Source organism: Cricetulus griseus, assembly GCF_003668045.3.
Source record: "Cricetulus griseus strain 17A/GY chromosome 1 unlocalized genomic scaffold, alternate assembly CriGri-PICRH-1.0 chr1_0, whole genome shotgun sequence".
Taxonomy (NCBI): Eukaryota; Metazoa; Chordata; class Mammalia; order Rodentia; family Cricetidae; genus Cricetulus; species Cricetulus griseus.
The window spans coordinates 75,164,980-75,184,393 of record NW_023276806.1 but is presented as its reverse complement, the minus strand read 5'-3'; the positions used below and the strand labels follow the sequence as shown (position 1 = coordinate 75,184,393).

Sequence of the window (19,414 nt, the reverse complement as noted above, 5' to 3'; positions counted from 1 at the left end):
CACATCCCACAGGGATGACTAAGGTACAAGATGCAAAACTATTTCATGAAATAGCATAGGGAATAAAACCTCTTAATATCTGATATTATGACTTTAGATACATTAAACTTAATATCTTAAGATGACAGGTGACATTTCATCCACATTATGAGGCTCATAAATTCAAATGAACCTAGAAGATATTTTGAGAGACATTCTCTTTGAGAAAATGGGAGACAGCTTTATATTCAGGAACGCCTACCTCACGTTAAATATAGCTAATGGGGTATTTCTAGATAAAAAGAAGAATGACAGTCTTCCATATGCAAAGTTCAGCACAGAAGAGGAGACAGAATCACAAGTGTAGGATTCGGGAATATATGCAGACTGAGAATACAGGTAACAGAAATAATATGTAATGTAATTTGTTTGTCATAAGATGAGCACATATATCTGAAAGGGAAGACATGTCAAGTAAAGATTCTCGTGTTCAGCACATGAAACACACACTGACCAGGAAGAGAATGCAGGTGGGACACACTGCCCCATGTTAACTGGAGAAGTGAGAACCAGTTTCCAAATCCTATTTCTCCAGCCAGCTTTAATACTTTCATTCTAATTGTTTACTGGAAACAGGAACAGTTGTATGGAAAGTCATTCTGCTGTGTTTTCACAGAGAACCAAAGAGTGTGGTACTGCTATGGGAAGAAGATGCAGACTTCCTGGTTATCCAGGCATTAAGCTGTATCCTCTGTCTCCTAAATTACAGAATTAGTGATCAGCAAGTAAGAATCCACCTTCATGTCTGGCATGAGCCTTGATTTGATCCCTAGCACCACGAAGAAAAAAAAAAAAAAAGAGGAAAAAAAATCACTTCAGAGAAATAATTGAACTTAAAGGTATTTTGCCAAAACTTCAATAATTATTGGTCACAAGGCAAAATTTGTTTAAATGATGTGTGTCAATGAGGCAACTTTTGTATCCACTAAAGCTTAAGTTAGTAAGTGTGCAAAGTTGCCTGTGTCATCCCATGAAAGACGACCTTAAAATTAAATTCCAACAGCTCCTACAGAATGGAAGACCATTTCTGCCAACTAGCCATTCAACTGGAATTAATATTCATAATATATAAAGAATGCAGGAAATTAAACACTACAAAACTCAATTAAAAAAGGCAAATGGATTGAACAAATAGTTCTTCAAAGAAGAAATTCAAATGGCCAATAAACACATGAAAAACCTTCAATATGCCTAGCCATAAAGGAAATGAAGATTAAAAACTACAAAACTACATTGAGATTCCATCTAACACTAGTCAGAACAAACACCATCAAGAAAATAGTAAGTACTAGTGAGGATAGGCTTGGAGGAGAACCCTTATACACTCAGATGGACAATCCTGGCAGCCCCTGTGAGGTCAGTTTGGAAGGTCTTCCAAAACTAAACAAGCACCAGCACACGACCCACCTATACCACCCATGCTATCATGGTTCCCACTGCACTCTTCACAATAGCAAAGACATGGACCCAGTATAGACACATATCAATACATGAATAAAGAAAATAAGGACATACATAGAGAGGGTATCATGCAGCCCTACAAAAGAATGAAATTATGTCATTTGTAGAAAAATGGATGGTACCAGATATCCCATTAAGTGAAATAATTCAGATTCAGAAATACAACTATGCAGAATCTTACCGAGGACAGGAGAAGGGGCAGACATTAAAGCAGAATGGGGACTCTGGGAGAGGCTAATGGAAGGGTAAGCAGGACAGGGGAGGGTGATAGAGGTAACCATGACCACAATGTGTTATATTTATGACAAGTGTCATAGTAAAACCCATTATCTTTACAACTAATAGATGCTATGAAAAAATGAATTTGTTTATTAAGACAGTCATGAAGCTTAACTGCTGTTTGTTATTAGAAGATGGTCAAAGAGAAATAAAATGCATTAGGCAAAATCATCCAAGATGAACATTATGTCAGCAAATACCACCTGAAAAGCATGACTTTAGAAACTTACCGAAAGGTGGCAGATCCTTCACCGGCACCTTCTTTCGAGAAGGGTAGAGGGACACAGCGGGCACCTGCAGTCCTTGGCTAGCTTTATGTGGTGGCTGCGGCTGTGGCAGTGGCTGCTGAGGCTGCACTTTCTGCTGTGGACCTGCACGCGGAGCCACAGGAGAGGTCTCGGACTTGACAGGCTTTTTGTCACCAGGATTCTTGGGCACTGGTCATTGTTTAGGGTGAAAAAAGAACACAGAGCATAGGTGTCAGCATCACATGGAGACAAGTTCAGGGCTGCAGAGCATGTGCAGCTGGAGCACTGCCTCCCCCACCCCCATGCCTCATCAAGCACAGGGAAGGAGGGGAAACCCTAGCTACTGAGAATGAGGGATGCTAGGGGACAAGGGTATTTGCCTTAGGAAAGAGTGATCTCCAAGAGGATTATACTGCCAAGCATCAAATAAAAATAAAAACAGCGAGGACAGTTCAATGTGATTGGATGTTACAAACTCTTAACACGTGGGCTGGTGAGATGGCTCAGTGGGTAGAGGATGTGGCTGCCCAGCCTGATCACCAGAGCTTGATCCCTGGAACCCATATGGAAGGAGAGAACCAGCTCCCATATGCTGTCCTCTGACCTTCACGGTGCAACACAGCATTTCTGGTGACAACTATCCACATCTTCTATTTCTTAATAACTTATAAATAAATGTTAAAAATAATACATGATAAAAATAAGAATTGTTTTAAAATGGCATCCAAAACTTTGCCCTGAGATAATGCTATTAATTTACTTAAGATCAAATCCTCCTAGGAAGGAGCACTGTCTTTGAACAAACCATGTCCAATGCTGTTTGGGTACTGTACGGTAGAAGGTAGTTTGCAGGAACACTAGGTGCTGTGGACACTTCACGTGCAGACCTCAGAGATCAACAGCTAGGAAACTCAAGCTGCTCATCTAAGCAAGCTCTTCGTCATGTCACATGGGACCTTTATAGTGTTGTGGGTATGGATGTGCACTGAGTGTGTGCCTAGAACCTGCAGAGGCCAGAAAAGGGCACTGGAGACCCCGAAACTGGAGTTTTTGATGGTTATGAGCTACCATATATTCTGGGGAATTGAACATAGTCCTCTGCAAGAACTATGAGTGCTCCTCAACCACTAAGCCATCTCTCCAGTCCTATGCCCTGGTAGATTGGATCATGTGATCTTCTCAAATTATCATTCACACATTTTTAATTAGCAAGAAGATATAATTCAAATTTGCCCCAAAGTTCCCAAAGTGTCCGAAAGGCAAAATGCTTAAACCTTATCATATAGAGACAGACACAAAGGAAAGTGTCCACACAGACTGGCCACATTTTTATTATTCATTTTGACAGTCACATGTCACTATGTTGTCCAGGCTGTCAACTGAAACCCTGAACTCACGTGATCCTCCAACCTTAGCCACCTCAGAGGCTGGAACTGTAGACGTGTGCCACAGCCTGGCCAGTTATTTCAAGGTTGGGAACCTACACATTGGGCTCAGATGTGGTGTGTTGCATACCAGGATCACTGCTTTCAGGGGCAGGTGCTGGTTGTCTGAGTTTAGGGAGACCCAGAGCCAGCACATCCTGACCTGATGATCCCTAACCAGGCTTCCCGTCATTTTAGGAGTTCCTCTGTGAGAAAAAAAGGCATGCAGCTGGAACCACAATCACCTCCATGTCCCTCGCTTGTGGTGCTGGCTGTGTCAGATGAAATCAAGGCAAGGAGATATGAGCCCAGTGTCCCCTTGCTGCACTAACTTAATGACACCAAGACCCAGTCAAGCACAAGCACGGTATATCTCAGGACCACCGTGTGCCTCTTTGCTCGAAGACCCCTTTCGCCACCACCATCATACACAGAACAATCTGCAGTTGATCTGGGGAGGTACTCACAAGTGCTGGTTGCTGGCTCACACTGCAGTGACAGTGTCTGAAGACTCTCCTCATCCATCTCCAGCTCCAAGTTGGACAGATACTGCTTCACTTTCCGGGCCATTTGGGCATCTTCATATAGCTTTTTGGCATTGAGGAAGGAACTACGGCGTACCCGCTTTTTATGTCCGCCTGTCTGAGCAACATCCAACACTGTGGCATTCGCACTGCCCTGGCTCAGCGACCTGGAAGATGAAAAATAAGAATGCAACTCTCTGGAGCATGGTATTGGATGATCTACCAGACTTGTGTAAAGACTCTATGCTTGAAAGGTCACATGCCCCATTCCAGTAAGTAAACTGATACAGGGGAATGCAGAATAACAGAGATTACACAAGATTTGGTTAAAAAAGGAATTATACATAATACATATACACAAATATGCCTGGCAAATGTTCTGCTCCTACCAGCAAATTCTTTTCATCTCACAGAGCATTCAAAGTCCGTTCTCTCACAGAAGCCAGAAAACATAATTGCATATAAAAGCTTGTGCAAGGACACTGAATGATCCTAGTGACAATTAACAAAATTATATTTGCTTCTCCTAATGGGGGCATTTTATATGGACTTAATTAAACTCAGCTACACTGTTCACAATTGCGTTGTTACTCTGTGGGTTGAATGTACAAGTTTTAAAAACAGTCAATCTGTTAATACAACTGTCATGCAAACATAAACATATGTATGGAAACTAGTATATGAATTGTTAAAAATTATTTTTTAAATGGGGCTGATTTACATAGAATGAAAATAGTAGTTAGTTGAGCTGTAGAAAATTTGGTTTTAGGGAGTGGGGGTGCCTAACACCACCACATTCACTTCTGGATCTGTGCAATCGTGTTTTTAGTTGCACGATTTCTTCCTTCTAAAAGCATGCTTCCCTTCCCCACTTCTTTGGCTTTTTCATTTCAAAACACACAAATTATATTAAAATATAATCTTTCTGACAGCCAAGAAATATTTCTGGTCTACATTTTCCCAGAATAATCAATCATTTTCCAGAATAATCATCAATCATTTCACAGCTCTTATGGACCTGACTTCAGCAAAGCCCCAACAGATTAAATCTGAAGTCAGTTTGCATCTGAAATTCTGATAGAGCAAGAGGGTTAAGAAAAAAAAAAAAAAAGCAAAGCATCAGAAAACAGAGCAGATAAGAAAACAATGCAACAGGCTGAGCAAGAACCAAGTGTGCAAATGCTCTGCCACTTACCCCAAACTCCGCCACTTCTTCTTCCTGCAAGTGAGAGCCACGGAGATTGAAGCATGGGTGTAGAAAGAGACAGAAAGATCACAAGCTCAGAAAGAAAGGACCAGACTTTTGGACAAGCAGTTCTAGAAGCCCACAAACATTAACTGCATAGTCACCTCACACGCATCCACTACAAAACATCTCTCTGGCTTAAAAGGCTGCTGCCTACACTTTTGTTCATTCCCTCCACTGAACTAATCATTGCTTTTTACAGTCAGATAAACACACTGTATGGACATTATGATGTTCATACTACCGATTACAAGTTCTAACTCTGCGACTCAGTGTTCTGGAAAATAAGAAGTAAATTCTTGCACCTAACATTCAATTAAAACTCTCTGAAGGACAAGCTGTTTGCACTACTATCATGTGTGCCCTGGGTGAAAATGAGAGACATCATTACAAATTGAACCTTGGGGGTGATTCTCTCAGCACATCCTAATGTAACTCCTGAAGTTAAGTATTCAGATTTTCCTACCATGGGCAAGCTCACTCTAACTATTCTAACCCAAAAATGCCATGGCCAACAACTCACGCACCGAGTCCTGAACATAAGGGCAGGGTCCATGTTGACTGAGGCCATTCGGCCTACATGACGGATTTCTTTTGCAATCATCCTTAGTTTCTCAAAGTTGACCAATCCGTCTACTTTAGAGTCATTTCCTGAGGTTAAGGGAGGAGGAAGAAGAAGTCACACAGGGTTCATTCTGTGATCCCACCTGAACAGAGAGAGCCCACCTGTACTCACCTTCATGGAGGAATGTGAGGTCCTTCTTGATGACGGGGAAGAGGGGGATTACAGGAGGTTGTAAGTTCTGGCCACTCAGGACGTTTCGGTATTTTGCCATGTTTCTGGAAGGATCAAATAGGTCTTGTAGGTCCTGGAATAGCTTTTCATATTTATTGGGAAGTTTTTCCCAGGTAGTTCTCAGTCTTGCCACTGGTGCCAAGTTTAGGCCGCTAAATGGGGAGAGAAAAAGAGTGAGATATGATTAAATGACCCCTCTCAAACAAAGGAAGACATATAGCAAAGCACCTATGTGTGTGAACTTTCCATGCATGGAGATTCATAGAATGCTTAAGATCATCATGCCATACCTGCCTGGGTAGTGAGTGGCAGTTAAAAGCAGGGTCAGAACCAAACCATTTGCCTTTATAATTCTTCTCTTTATGCTATCTTAACATTTTTTATATTCATCCATCCATCCATTCATTCATTCATTCATGTGCCTGTGTGTGTGTGTGGGGGGGGGGGTCGGGTCCCTGCAAGCATGTAAAGGTGAGAGGACAGCTTGCAGAAGTCAGGTCTCCCCCTTCTAACATGTGGGTCCAGGGAATAGAATCAGGTGACCAGGGTTGGCAGCTGGCACCTCTTTGTCAGCTGGCCCTTCTGTTTTGTTTATTTTCCTTTGAGACAGGGTCTTGCTTGTAGCCCTGGCTGGATGACTGACTAGGTTGGCCTCAGACACAGAGATCTGCCCAACTCTGCCTCCTGAAGTATGGGGATTATTACCACAGCCAGCCAGCAGGCTCTTCTCTATGCTCTCTTGATCTGTTTACTCTCTGCTATAGTATGGATATGAACTGATCCCCAAGGTGTGGCTTAGTTCCCAGTGCATTTGGTGCTGGGAGGTTGTGAAGGGACAATTTAAGAGAGGAAGCTAAATTGGGAATGGTGGGAATGCCTGTAATCCTAGCACTGGAGAGGTTGGAGGATCACACATTGGAGACCAGCTGATCTGCAAACAAGACCCTGGCTCCAAAACAGGGGTGGGGAATGAGTAGTGGAGGTCCTCCTATGTAACTGGGGTAAGGCAACCCCTCTCCCATCTCTGCCTTATTTTTATGCTCTAGCCACCAACAGCTCTGTTGTTGGCTCAAATGTTCCTGCTGACATCTGCCTTACAGGGCCAAGCACCTGGGGGCATAAACCTGCAAAATGGCTAACCAAAATAAGCCTTTCTCCTTTATAAAATGATTATCTCAGATTATTTTGTTGTAATAATAGACAGCTGACTAGCACACTAATAACAAAACCAATAGAAGATAAGTACTGTTAATTTCATGATATTTTCTGTTCACATGTTCAAAAGAATTTTGGTTTTTGCATTGCTGAAATTTGTCATTTGATAGGGAATGAATTCTTAATAAATGGGATTATATTTTATTTTTTAAATATTTATTTCAGTAGTTCTCAACCTGCATCATGAACCCTAGGGAGGTCAAATATCAAATATCTTGCATATCAGATATTTATATTATGGTTCATAACAGTAGAAAAATTACAGTTATGAAGTAGCAACAAATAATTTTATGGTTGGTCACCACAACATGAGGAACTGTAGTAAAGGGTCGAAGCACTAAGAAGGTTGAGAACCACTGATTTATTTATTTAGTATGCCATGGGACTATGTGGTGGTCAGGGGATAATTTGTAGGAAATGATCATCTCCTTCTACCATATGTGTCCTGGGGATTGAACTTACAATGTCAGGTTTGGTGGCAGGTGCCTTTACTCACTGAGTCATCTGGCTGATCCATTGTGTATCATTTTAATGCATGTTTCTTGCTTTACTTTTTTTTTATTAATGACTTATGACTTGCTGCTTATTTTATACTTCTTTTATACTACAGAAATGATGTTAGACAAAACATAAAATTGAGCAATTTCCTTAGTTGGGGTAAAAACATGCAATAAATCATTGGAGACAATTTTTAACAGCAACAAATTTTGCTCAGGAATTTCTAACAACAGACAGTGCAGTGGTGGTTCAATAAATTTCAAAAAGGAAACAAGAGCCAGGAAGATGAAGATGAAGAGCACAGTGGCTGGACATCAGAAGCTGTCAATGATCATCTGAGAGCAATCAAGACACTGCCATAGTCATAAGGAACTCATAGTCATAAGGCATTTGAAACAAACTGGAAAAGGTTTGAAAGGGCTCAACAAAATGAGTGGCGGATGAGCCTACTGAAAATCAAAAGAAACTGTCCAATTTTCTTATTCTCTACAACAATGAACTCATTATGTTGTTACATGTGATAAGGATTGTGTATGATGATGACCAGCTCAGTGTCTGAACCTAGACAAAACTCCAAAGCACTTCCCAAACTAAACTTGCATTAACTAAGGTTATGGTAACTGGTGGGGTCCTGCTGGTCTGTCTCCCTGCAACTTCTTGAATCCTGGCTAAACCATCACATCTGAAACATGTGCTCAGCAAAACATGAAATGCATCAGGCATCAAATCTGCAATTCCTTTGGCCAACACTGGTCAACAGAAAGGGGCCCAGTTCTTCTCCATGACAGCACCCAATCACATGAGGCACGGTGCTTCAAAAGCTGAACAAACTGGGCTACAACACTGACCTTTATCCACCACATTCATTCAGAGGTCAGATGAATGTGACCTCTGCCAACCAGCTACTACTTCTTCAAGGATAACAACTCTTGTAGGGAAAATGTTTTCATAACAAGTAGGATGTAGAAATACTAAGATTTAGTTAGCTGAATCCTGAAACAAGGAGTAGACAAACCTACTTCTCACTGGCAAAAAAATACTTTGACTGCAATGATTCCTATTTTGATTAATAAAGATGTCTGGGCATAATTACAGGATTTGACACGACAATTACTTTTGCAACAGCCTCATATATAGAGCAGCATTTGTTTCATGACAAGTATTTAGTTTTAAAAGTAAATATTTCATCATAAAAATTACACTAGCCATGAATATAATTCCAGACAGATAAAATGGCTAACCATGAAACTATCCATTTGCATTTTCTTCTGCCTCCACTGTATGTACTTCTAAAAGAAAAGAAAGTTAATTTTGAACATCTACAATAGTGTTGTGATGGAATCCCTTAGGCATTATTATATTACTTAATCCTCTTGATATTGTTATTTTACATAGAAAATGAGTGGTATTCAGAGAAATTGAAATGATTTGTCAGAAGTCAGAGTAAATAAGGTTGAATAAATGAATATACAAATAAATGGTAGATGCAGGCTGTGTCTCCAAATCACAAGAGATTTTTAGACATTTTCTTCAATTTTTGATTTTATGTGTTTATGTACATGCACGTGTGTTGTATGGGGAGTGTATCTGCATGCCTATGGAGACCAGAAGTCAATATTCAAAGTCTTCCCCTATGGCTCTCCATCCTATTTCTTTGGAGACAGTTTCTCTCATTGTCTTTCTTCCTTTTGAGTTTTTGTTCATTCTTTTATTTAAAATAGAAACAATCTTACTTTACATATTTCAACATCACCATTTCTCCTAGATTGACTGACTAATAAGCCCTTAGGATCTACCTGTCTCTGCTTCTCCCAGAGCTGGAGTTAAAAGTGCACTGTACATGGTTTTTATGTGGATGCTTGGGATCTGAACTCAGGTCTGTAAGCTTACACAGTAAGTACCTTTACCCACTTGCCATCTCCTAGCCACCAAATGAGTTTAAATTAAAGTATAAGAAATAGAAGAGGGCATAGCGGAGGGCACAGTGGCACACACACACCTATAATCCCAGCACTTGGGAAATAGGATCATGGGTTACATGCCAGTCTGCCTCAACACAACCCCTCAACCTGGGTGGGGGGGGGGATTTAGAATCAGAAAGAAAGAATTGCTTATTGAATCATTTACAGAATAGTGTACATGAGGCCTTTTGTTACATACCAGCAATACACGCACACAGTGTCAATTATGAATTATGAACTGCTATATTTCTGTAATTACATGGTGTTCTAAGACTGATTTTTTTTTAAATCTGCAAAAATCAACTGTACCCCAGGATACGCTTACCTAATGATTGCAAACATGGAGTTAAAATTCTTGCATTCCCTACAGTGCAGGGCAATCTTGATGAAATGCTTAATGATCTTCATTCTCTTCAGCTGGTTTGTCTCTCGCAGAATTTCCGAAGCTACCCAAAATGTTTCCTGATTAATGACTTCCTCAAATTTCTTCAGGTTGGCACAGCTGGTTTTCGACTTGAGTTTAAATAAATCATCTATGTATTCAGTAGGCTCAATGTTTCGGAAGAGTTCAAAGTTCCTCATGGAGAGCTGTGTGGCGACCTCCACAGTGCTGAGCTGAAGAAGAGAGATTTGGCTCTCCCGCAACAGCTCCTGTGCATCCTCATCTGAGCAAAGCGTTTCGGTTTCCATGTTGTTTTTCAGATAGTACCTGAAGAACAGAAACTCATTACTTGTCAAGCTGAGCAGCAAGCCTATGGTACTCCCTATGGGAACACTGCTAGTTGTGAGGAAGGGTATGAAGGGGGTGGGAAAGAACTAAGAGAATGGTGTAAGGGTTCTCTTTTCATCCATCCAGCCTGAATAGTACAGATGTCGCCCCAGCGATCAGGTCAGTGTCACCAGCTCATAGCACCACCAGGTGACAGCCACCTACTCAGCGGGTAAGTGGAATTGAGCGAAGCACAGGAACTTCCTCTGTGCCAGTCCTATGGTTACACCCACCACCCACCCACACACACACACAAACACTGAAATACTTTCAGCTTGTTTGCCAAAGGTGACAGAAGAGAGCTGTTTTCCAGATTAGATAAGCATCAGCTCATGGTCCTAACTCACTTTCGAGGGAAGAGGGAATCTGACAGTTGCTAGGTCCATACTAGTTCACTCCAGGTTTGCTTTTTATTTAATGCCTAGGAAACTTACTCACTGAGCTGGCACGTTGGCTCAGTGGGCAGAGGAGCTTGTCATGCAAACCCAGAGACCTAAAGCAATTTACTTTCTTCTATTTGATCTTAAAGCAGATTTTTAAGTTTTTTGGATTTCTTTTACATGTATGAGTGTCTCGCTTGCATGTATGTACCATATACCTAGTTCCCTTGGAAGTCAGAAGAAGGCATAGGATCTCCTGGAACTGGATGGTTGTGAACCATCATGTGGGTGCTAGAAACAGAACTCTGCAATACCAACGAGTGTTAAGTCATCACACCTGCCCCATGATTTTAATTTTTAAATATTTGGATTTTCATGAAACTCATCTAGGGAAGTGAGGGGCATCACACCAATTTGTCAGAATAGGAAGCAGGCATCTGAAGCCTAATGAATGGTCAATATGGACACTACTGTGACCCTTTTAAGGAATTCACTGAAAACAGTGTTTGCTCTGTGGCTTCTCTCATCCCTATTTGGCAGGCAATTGCCTTCTCCAGGTGAAACTATAAACAAAGATGTAGAAGAAGCACAGTGGGGTCTTAACTGGTCTTTTATATACATCACAAACTATTTAGGATGGGAAACTATGTACCCTGTCCCTTGACATGTACAGATTAGTTCTCCACTGCCTGATTCTCCTGAATAATGAATGAATGGGAATCATGAAGTTGAAACTCAGTGGAGATTTGCACAGCTACAGATCTATCTGCATGCAGAGGATGCCTGACCTCTGACATCCTAAAAAGTATTTATTAGTATTGGGGCTGGAATGAGAAGTGACAAAGGGAAAGGAAGTTATCATCACAGGTAGAAAACACAAGGTTTGAAAGTCATGGCTTAGACCCATACCATGAAAATTTAAGAACAATGACATTCCACAGAAAACTAGAAAAAGAAAAGCAAGTTATTAATCTTACTAATATTTCCCTTGAGTGGGAGAGTGCTTAGCAAGGCCTTGGGGTCAAGTTTCACGACTGTATAAACAAAATAACAACAGCAAATGTGTTGTCTCTTCATCTTGGATGTAGGCTCCAAGAGTAAAGGACTCGGTGAGACAGACTGTACCTTCCGCTCAGTTGTATTCTGTCGGCAAGCTTGGAAAGCTGATCTGGGAGTCGTCGCTGTTTGATAACTCCCTCAGGTGTGACAGAGACCTCACACAGAGAATACTGGTCTGGGGTGGCAGTGACGGCAAACTCTCTGATGGCCTGGATGACCACTTCCTTTGCTGTGGTGTCCTTACTGATCATGATGTACCGGCTCTGCTGGTCAGCCTTGAAAACTCTGAGCACCTGATCTGGCAAGTCTGGGGCAGGAAAAGCCACACAGAGGTAGAAGCAGTGTTAGCAGGTGGCAACACAATTAAAGTAACACATTCCACCCCTTAAAGGATGATGACTTCTCCCTCCTGGACAGAGTTGTGACATGCTGACCACAAAACCATATCTTCCCCAACAGATGCTACATAGCTAACAGACTAATATAAACACAGGAGCAAAACACAAGATGTCTTGTGAGCATCAAACAAAAATTTACACCTGAAGTTCATCTTTATTATGTAAGCTCATGAAGCTTACTTAAACATGGCTCCCAATTTATTTACTTGGTATAACTTAGTAATAACTGCATAGAATGTTATTCATTTTATCAAATACAAAACCGGTTCAGCCACACCAAAATGATTTTCAGAATACAAGAACTGGTTCCAATGTTCGGAGTTTGAAATTCATTCTGGATCTTGGTGAATGATACTATCCAGCCAAGCCAAACATGCACACTGTGTCACTACTGCATTTGAAAGAGAGGTCACTGAGAAAGCAGGATGACTCTGGTGCTCACCTGGTGTCGTGCTGAAGTCCAGAATCCGGTGGTGTGACTGTAGCAAGTCAGGGTTACTCGAAGAGAGTGTTCCACTAACAGGCAGGGCAGCTGGGATGTGTTTGGTCTGCCTCAGGCCCACGATGCTATCATCTTGAGACTGACCAATCCCAATATCACTGAGAAGAGTGAATTTTAAAACACAAATTACTAGCAAGGTAAAGTCTTTACAGATTATGAAATAAGGCATTTTCATTTAAACTTGCAATTAATGTAAAAATGTGGAAAATGATTGAAATCTGGAATGGCCAGAATGGCAAAACATACTCAGCCCTATTCACTATCTCTAAACATATAGTAGGTTTCGTTAAAACCTGTCTTTTTAATGAGTCATAACCAGTATTTTTTTTTTTTCTCAAAGACCAAGCACAGGGGATAGAACCCATTCGAGTTCACTGCACCAAGAGCTCAGCAACAACAAAGACAAGATGGTTTATGATCTGATCTTCAAGATGAAGGAAATGAGGAAACCTCAAACTGTGCTACTTATTCTTCAATTGTTCTAGGTAGAAAAGCAAAATCTCCACGGAGTCCAAGTGTGAGGAAACCCTGACACAGACCTCATCTCTTAATGACAGAGCATGAGCATGCAATGGGCAGGGACACACTTCCTGGCTTTGGAGGACAGGCAGTCAAATGCAGCAACTCACTTCTAATTCTCTGCTCAAAGTTTTCAATTACACGTTTAAATTCTCCAGAAAAACATGAGTATTACTCATGGCAACAGACTCCTTCATATTTACAAAGAGACAGTTCTGTGGTCACTTGTATGTTCGTGCAGCATCTTTCACCATTGCTGGGAAGGGCTGTGGTACTACAGCCTCCTGCTCATGCCTCTTGAGCTGGGATTACAAGTGTGTACCACCACACCTCATGTGGGTAATGCTTCAAACATGACTTATCAATGTATAAAATTATTTCTTGATTGAAAGATCAATTGTTTCCAAAAGAAACCATACTAGAAAACAAGTATACAACAGAAGAATAACTAGATCGTATGCAAATGTCTATAGTTATAATTGCACAAACACCTTCAAACAAAAAAGAGAATTCTACTAAAACTGGGATATAAATTAAGGTATCATAAATAAGAAACTTGTCCTTCACATATAGGCAAGCCCAGGACAGAAATCAAAGCTCTGTCTAAGCATGCACAATTGGACATATAAAGCCCTGAAATATTAATGTTCTATGCATGATGAAAGTCTTTACATTGGCGGAAATTTATTTTTCAATCACATAAATGTCCTTGTCAAAAAAAAAATGAGATGACATATGACATAACACAATTACTGTGGAAACAACAAAGGTCTTTCTGACCAGGTCAGTCATGGTAGAAATGGCTGTGACCATCATTACACACCAGGCACACCCTTTAAAAATGTTTCTCACCACATTTTCCAACACCTCGTGTAATAAACTGCTGACACTCATCTTGCTTCTTGCTTCTTGATGCCTCACCTATACACCTTAATACTCACAGACACAGGTTATTTTTGTACCTAAATTGTGCATTTTTTATGCAAAATCTAACTGAGAAACATCCCTCTTGGGCACATCCTCTTGTCTAGCCTCTCCAACTGGCTCACTGTTATTGAAACAAGTAAAATCTGCTGATTTTAGGGCCTATTGACTATTCCTTTCTTCCTCTGGGTTCACGCACAACTTACTTGGCAGCCCAGTTTGAATTCTATTACAAGAGTGACCTGCTTCTTGCTCTATGCACATCATATATGCCACCATGATACACAATAATTCATGCCCACCCTTGTCAATCTGCCAGTCTCAAGTACCTTAGCTTCTGTAATACAAGTAACACTTAAGGGGCTGGGGAGAGGAACAAGTATATTATAACTAGGAGATTTCACTAATCTACTAGGTTATCACTTTGCTAAACACACTAACAAAGGTGGGCACCTGGCTCAGTGGTGGAGTGTTTAACATGCTCACGGCCCTAGGTTTTTTCCTCAGAACTTCATAAATTCGTGCTGGTGTCCAGACAATTTGAAGCTGTAGTCAGCACTAAGTCAAGGTGATTATATTACGGCAGACCCTACAGCTTCCTGAGCCTGTGTTTAAATATTACTTTCTCTTCAGCATTGATTTCTCAAACTGTTTTCATAAGAAAATACCCAATTGAGCCACATATTTGCCACAATATTTCTCTAGTATTTTAAAATCAACATAGCTAATCGCTGTCTTTTAAATCTTCCCTTGTCTAGTTTTTGAGCATCTCTGTAAGCTTACACAGCCACAACTACATACACGAAACCTCATACTGCTCTCCTAGCCAACATGCTGAGCCATGGATGGATTATAGTCCAGTTCTTCTGTGTTCCATTTCCAGTAATACTTACCAGGGCCACAGTGATTTCTGACTTGCTTGTAGAGATTTGACTTTAAACCCTATGAACCTTTTATTATTATTTTGCTAATAACTCTGCATTGAGGTGACTTCAACTTTTCCACACATTTAAAATTGAGTTTTCATCAAGGGTCTTTTAAAAAATCCATTCCTAATTTTTGTAAATGTTACTGTCCCAATCCACATTCTCAAGCCCATATTTATAGACCATCCTACAATTATGCTTATCTTTAGGACCCATAGAATTTAGAAACCACCAATCATTACTCATAGTTTAATGTGGATAATGTAAATTTGACAATTCATCAATGACATTTTAAATCATATGTCTCTAGTCTGTGACTAAAAGTTTTGTAATTAAGAAGAAAATAAGGAAGAAAAGAAAGACATTATGTGGTTTCCATGTGTGTAAACATGTAACATGTGGAGGGGTGTGAACATGGATACCAGAGGATGGTGCCCACTGGTCTTTTATCACTTTCCATCTTACTCCTTTCAGGAAGGGTCTCTTCCTGAACCTGGAACTCACTCTCACTCCCCAGGCTGTCATCTGGCAAGCCCTAGTAATCCACTATTGTCTGCCCTCCACAATACTGAGGTTACAGGCATGAGATCACACCTAGTTAGTATTGGAATCTGAACTTCATGATTGTGGGTAGACACTCTGACCACTGAGAACCCTCTCTTTTAGCCTTTGAATGCTTCTATTTATTGCTTCTCTTTAGACCCACTAAATTACCCAAAAAATAAAACCAGTATCTTTTCAATTTGTAGTTTGAGGAATATATCATTAAGAAATTGATTGATGGTAATTGAGATTCATAAAAGGGCATCAGACCCCAAAACTAACATGAAGAAATCAGACAGCAAACAAGCAAAGTAAAGAGTGTCAGGGATACCTGAAACTTGGGTCGCCTGAGCTCCTGAAAGGCAAGACATCCAAGAAAAATATCAAGCATAGCTGATGTGCTAATTCTAGAGGAATCTGAGTGGGGAGGGAAGAGGCCTGTGGTATATGCTGATGTCTTCCCAACAGTTAGATAACTGAAGTAGGGGAAATAGCAGTAATGATCGGAGGTGATTGGAAGCAGCAATGATTGGTGAGCAGAGAGGAGATGTGGAGGGGACACCAAGAAACACAGAAGCAGTAGCAAAAATAGCTAAGTTGTGGGGCAGGCAGGATGTCAACAACCCCCCATAGGAAGTTCAAATGAAGACAGGCTCACCTGCCTCTCATGAAAACTGGGAGTGTGCAGAGAAGCAAAATTATGCAAACTCAACTGTCTATTTTTGCTCCTGATACACTCTGCTAAAGAGACATTTCCTAGACTCTTAGGCAAACATTCACTACATCAACACTTCTGTGTGTCCTTCTACTGAACACAATAAAATAAGGTGCTGAAAAAACTACACATACTTGTATGGTTTCTGAGGTAAGATACTGATCCGAGTCTTGTCGAGTATTTTCTTTAGTTTGTTTCTCCCTCCTACAGTGTTGGCTTTACTTTTCTTGTTGACCTTCTCGAGACCGATCACTTGCTCCACATCTACAGCTAGATCTGGGATGGAGTAGCGACTGGCCTTCTTGATATCTCCAATTTTAGGAAGATGAGGGGCACCATTTCTTTTCTCTTCAGACAATCTCGTCAGAAGTTCTTTAAATACTAAAATAGAAACACCACAAAATATCAGTCACAAAAATGGAAACAATGTTGGAGCCTGCAAATACAGACGTAGTACAGACTAGCTATAAAGACTAAAATCCTACAGAAAAACTAGTCTCTATCCAGATGAGCCTAAGAAAAGGAGGACACCTTTCCATCTGTGGGGTGATTGTATTCATCAACAGGAGACAGGTTTGACAGGTCCTCAGGTTGATACATTTTTATCTAAATGCTTACATAAAGAATTTGGTGTCATGCATTTATTTTAGCTTGGCCCTAAAAATACTAGAATCTATACTGGTTTATTATTTAAAGAAATTACTTCTTCTAGGATGAAGATCTAAATGTAAAAAACAAAACTGTGGTGATATCTTGCTTGTACAAATAAAGCCTGACTGAGGATCAGAGGATGGAGCTTGCCACTAGCTAACCATAGAGGTCTGGAGGTTTGTACAAAAAGGCAGGAAGTGAGATAGTTGGGCAGAGACAGGAAGTAAAATGGCTGGGCGGGGAGAGGATGTAAGCGGGATCCACTGAGAAGCCAGTGAGGTAAAGATGGCTTTGGCTTGCTACTTCTTCTCCCTGATCTCTCAGCATTTTCCTTTATATCTGACTCCAGGTTTGTATTACTTAGACCAATTAAGAACTCCTTTTACATAAAACAAAAGCAGTCTGAATTTGCAAACACTTACCAAATAAGTTGGTTTTCACAGTGATGGACAGGTGTGTGTTATTTCTAAGAATTTCCATTGCCTTTGAAAGCTGGATATTTTCAAAATTTTGACCATTTACTTCTAATATCTAAAAGTGGAGTTATAAAAGTTAATGTCAATGTCATCACTGAAATTCATACTTATACCCAGAGGTGAGCCCTCTTACCTGATCCCCACGCTTCAAGCCTGCCTCAGTTGCTTTGCTGCTGGAATCAACACTGTCCACAAAGATGCCAAAGCCCTTTTCAGAGCCTCCCAGTAAGATGAAGGGCAGAGGGGCCTCCCTGGATGGCTTTGTTAGTGTCATCAATCTTCGTTTTGCTTTAGCTGCACATGCAATGTTCAACAGCCTTAGATGTCCACCCATTTTCTACAAGAGTTCAGGAAGAATAGCATCAACTCCAGGATAGGCGGAGAACAATAAACTTAACACTATTCAAAAAAACTCACAAATGTTACCTCTCTTTCCAGATTATTTTCAAATTCTTCTAGAAATCGAGTCATTGCAGGATCTCCTTCAAAGTCATTGAAGTGATTATTCACCCACAGTAAAACTACCCGTGTCACCTATAAAAGCAATTGGGTTCAGTTTGTTTTGTTTTAGTGCTAAAGATTTGTGGTTGAAGTCACTTTAAAAATACACAGTTTTAAACAATTTATTGAATAATATTGAGCATGAAAATTAATAAAAATAAACCGTTAGAAAAGGATTTTACACATGTAAAGAATGACCTTAGGGACTAGTGAGATGCTCAGTTGACAAACCGGCTTACTATGCAAGCATGAAGACCCAAGTTTGGATCCATAGTATCCACTTAGGAAGCCAGATGTGGCAGTGTGTGCCTGTAATGCAGGGGGAGGACCTTAGGGTCTCACTGGTCAGCCAATCTAACCAACATCAGTGAGCTCCAGATTTAGTGAGAAACTCTGTCTCAAAAAATAAGGTAGAGGGTAATAGAGGAAGTTAGCCAATGTTGACCTCCAGCCTCTATATGCACACACACTAACAAAAAAGGTGACTTTCTCAAAACATTCATGTATATTTTAAGTACTGACCGGTGCTGCTTTGCCTTGTGGGGAGATATTTATCCTAGTTGTTTTATTTTGAAAACATATTTGAAAGAAGTCTAAATAAAATCAAAATACCATAGTACAAAATCAGATAGAAACTGAAAAGTACAAGGGCAGACTAGTTAAGAAAAACTAAGGTCTGTGTGGGGAAGGGTTGTGAAAGAAAGGAGCCAATACTACTATGTGCAGCTTAACATCCAGTATGGCTTTGACAGAGCTTCCCAAACCTGCTGGATGGTCAGTTCAGACATGGGTCCCAAGGCCTTCAGCAGCATAGGAGATGAAGTGCTCCAGTGCCATCAAATCTCTAACACCCAGCCAGCATATGCTATCCACCATACCAGTGGCTGCAGAGCATACGGCATGCAGACATTTGGTTATGTCTTATCACATTCCCAAGAGAATGACACACTGGCCTTGCATTTAAAGTAAAAAGATATTTCTGAAACTTAGAACTTGGAAATCTGTGAGAATTAGTATCCACATCATTTATCATACTTTTTTTTTTCTTAAAAATGTTCTTGTATTTCATTACATCAATGTGAACATAACTGATATCCCAGATTTTATTTTAGTAGCTCACATTCAGACACTGAAATAGAATGCGTTCCCAACCTTATCCCTGAGGCTCGGGTCATTGAACCACTCCAGTAACTTCTTTCCCACTTCCATTGGGCTGGACAGGAAAGTCCGGTATGTCAACAGGAAGTCTTCTATGAAAGTTGGATCCACGACAGAATGTTCTTCCACCAAATGCATGGTCAGCCTCTCTGAGGTACCCTGCAACAAATACAAGTCTAGTCACCAATATGAATGGATCATT

The 19,414-nt window shown here is 40.5% G+C and overlaps 1 protein-coding gene across 2 annotated transcripts in view; it reads right to left on the bottom strand.

Moving 5' to 3' along the window:
- The window catches only part of Rapgef2 (Rap guanine nucleotide exchange factor 2), a 277,830-nt gene that overhangs the window by 16,193 nt on the left and 242,223 nt on the right, over positions 1-19,414 (bottom strand). The window contains exons 13-25 of one of the 2 annotated variants that reach the window (XM_035450739.1): positions 19,207-19,371; positions 17,980-18,087; positions 17,687-17,890; positions 17,500-17,608; positions 16,561-16,807; positions 12,740-12,897; positions 11,966-12,206; positions 10,017-10,400; positions 5,958-6,169; positions 5,749-5,872; positions 5,171-5,194; positions 3,919-4,142; positions 2,010-2,216 (exon numbers count right to left, since the gene is read on the bottom strand). In XM_035450739.1, the coding sequence (XP_035306630.1) occupies positions 2,010-2,216; positions 3,919-4,142; positions 5,171-5,194; positions 5,749-5,872; positions 5,958-6,169; positions 10,017-10,400; positions 11,966-12,206; positions 12,740-12,897; positions 16,561-16,807; positions 17,500-17,608; positions 17,687-17,890; positions 17,980-18,087; positions 19,207-19,371 (2,407 nt within the window). The remainder of the gene's footprint in view (positions 1-2,009; positions 2,217-3,918; positions 4,143-5,170; positions 5,195-5,748; positions 5,873-5,957; positions 6,170-10,016; positions 10,401-11,965; positions 12,207-12,739; positions 12,898-16,560; positions 16,808-17,499; positions 17,609-17,686; positions 17,891-17,979; positions 18,088-19,206; positions 19,372-19,414) is intronic. The other variant, XM_027391808.2, reaches the window with a different exon arrangement.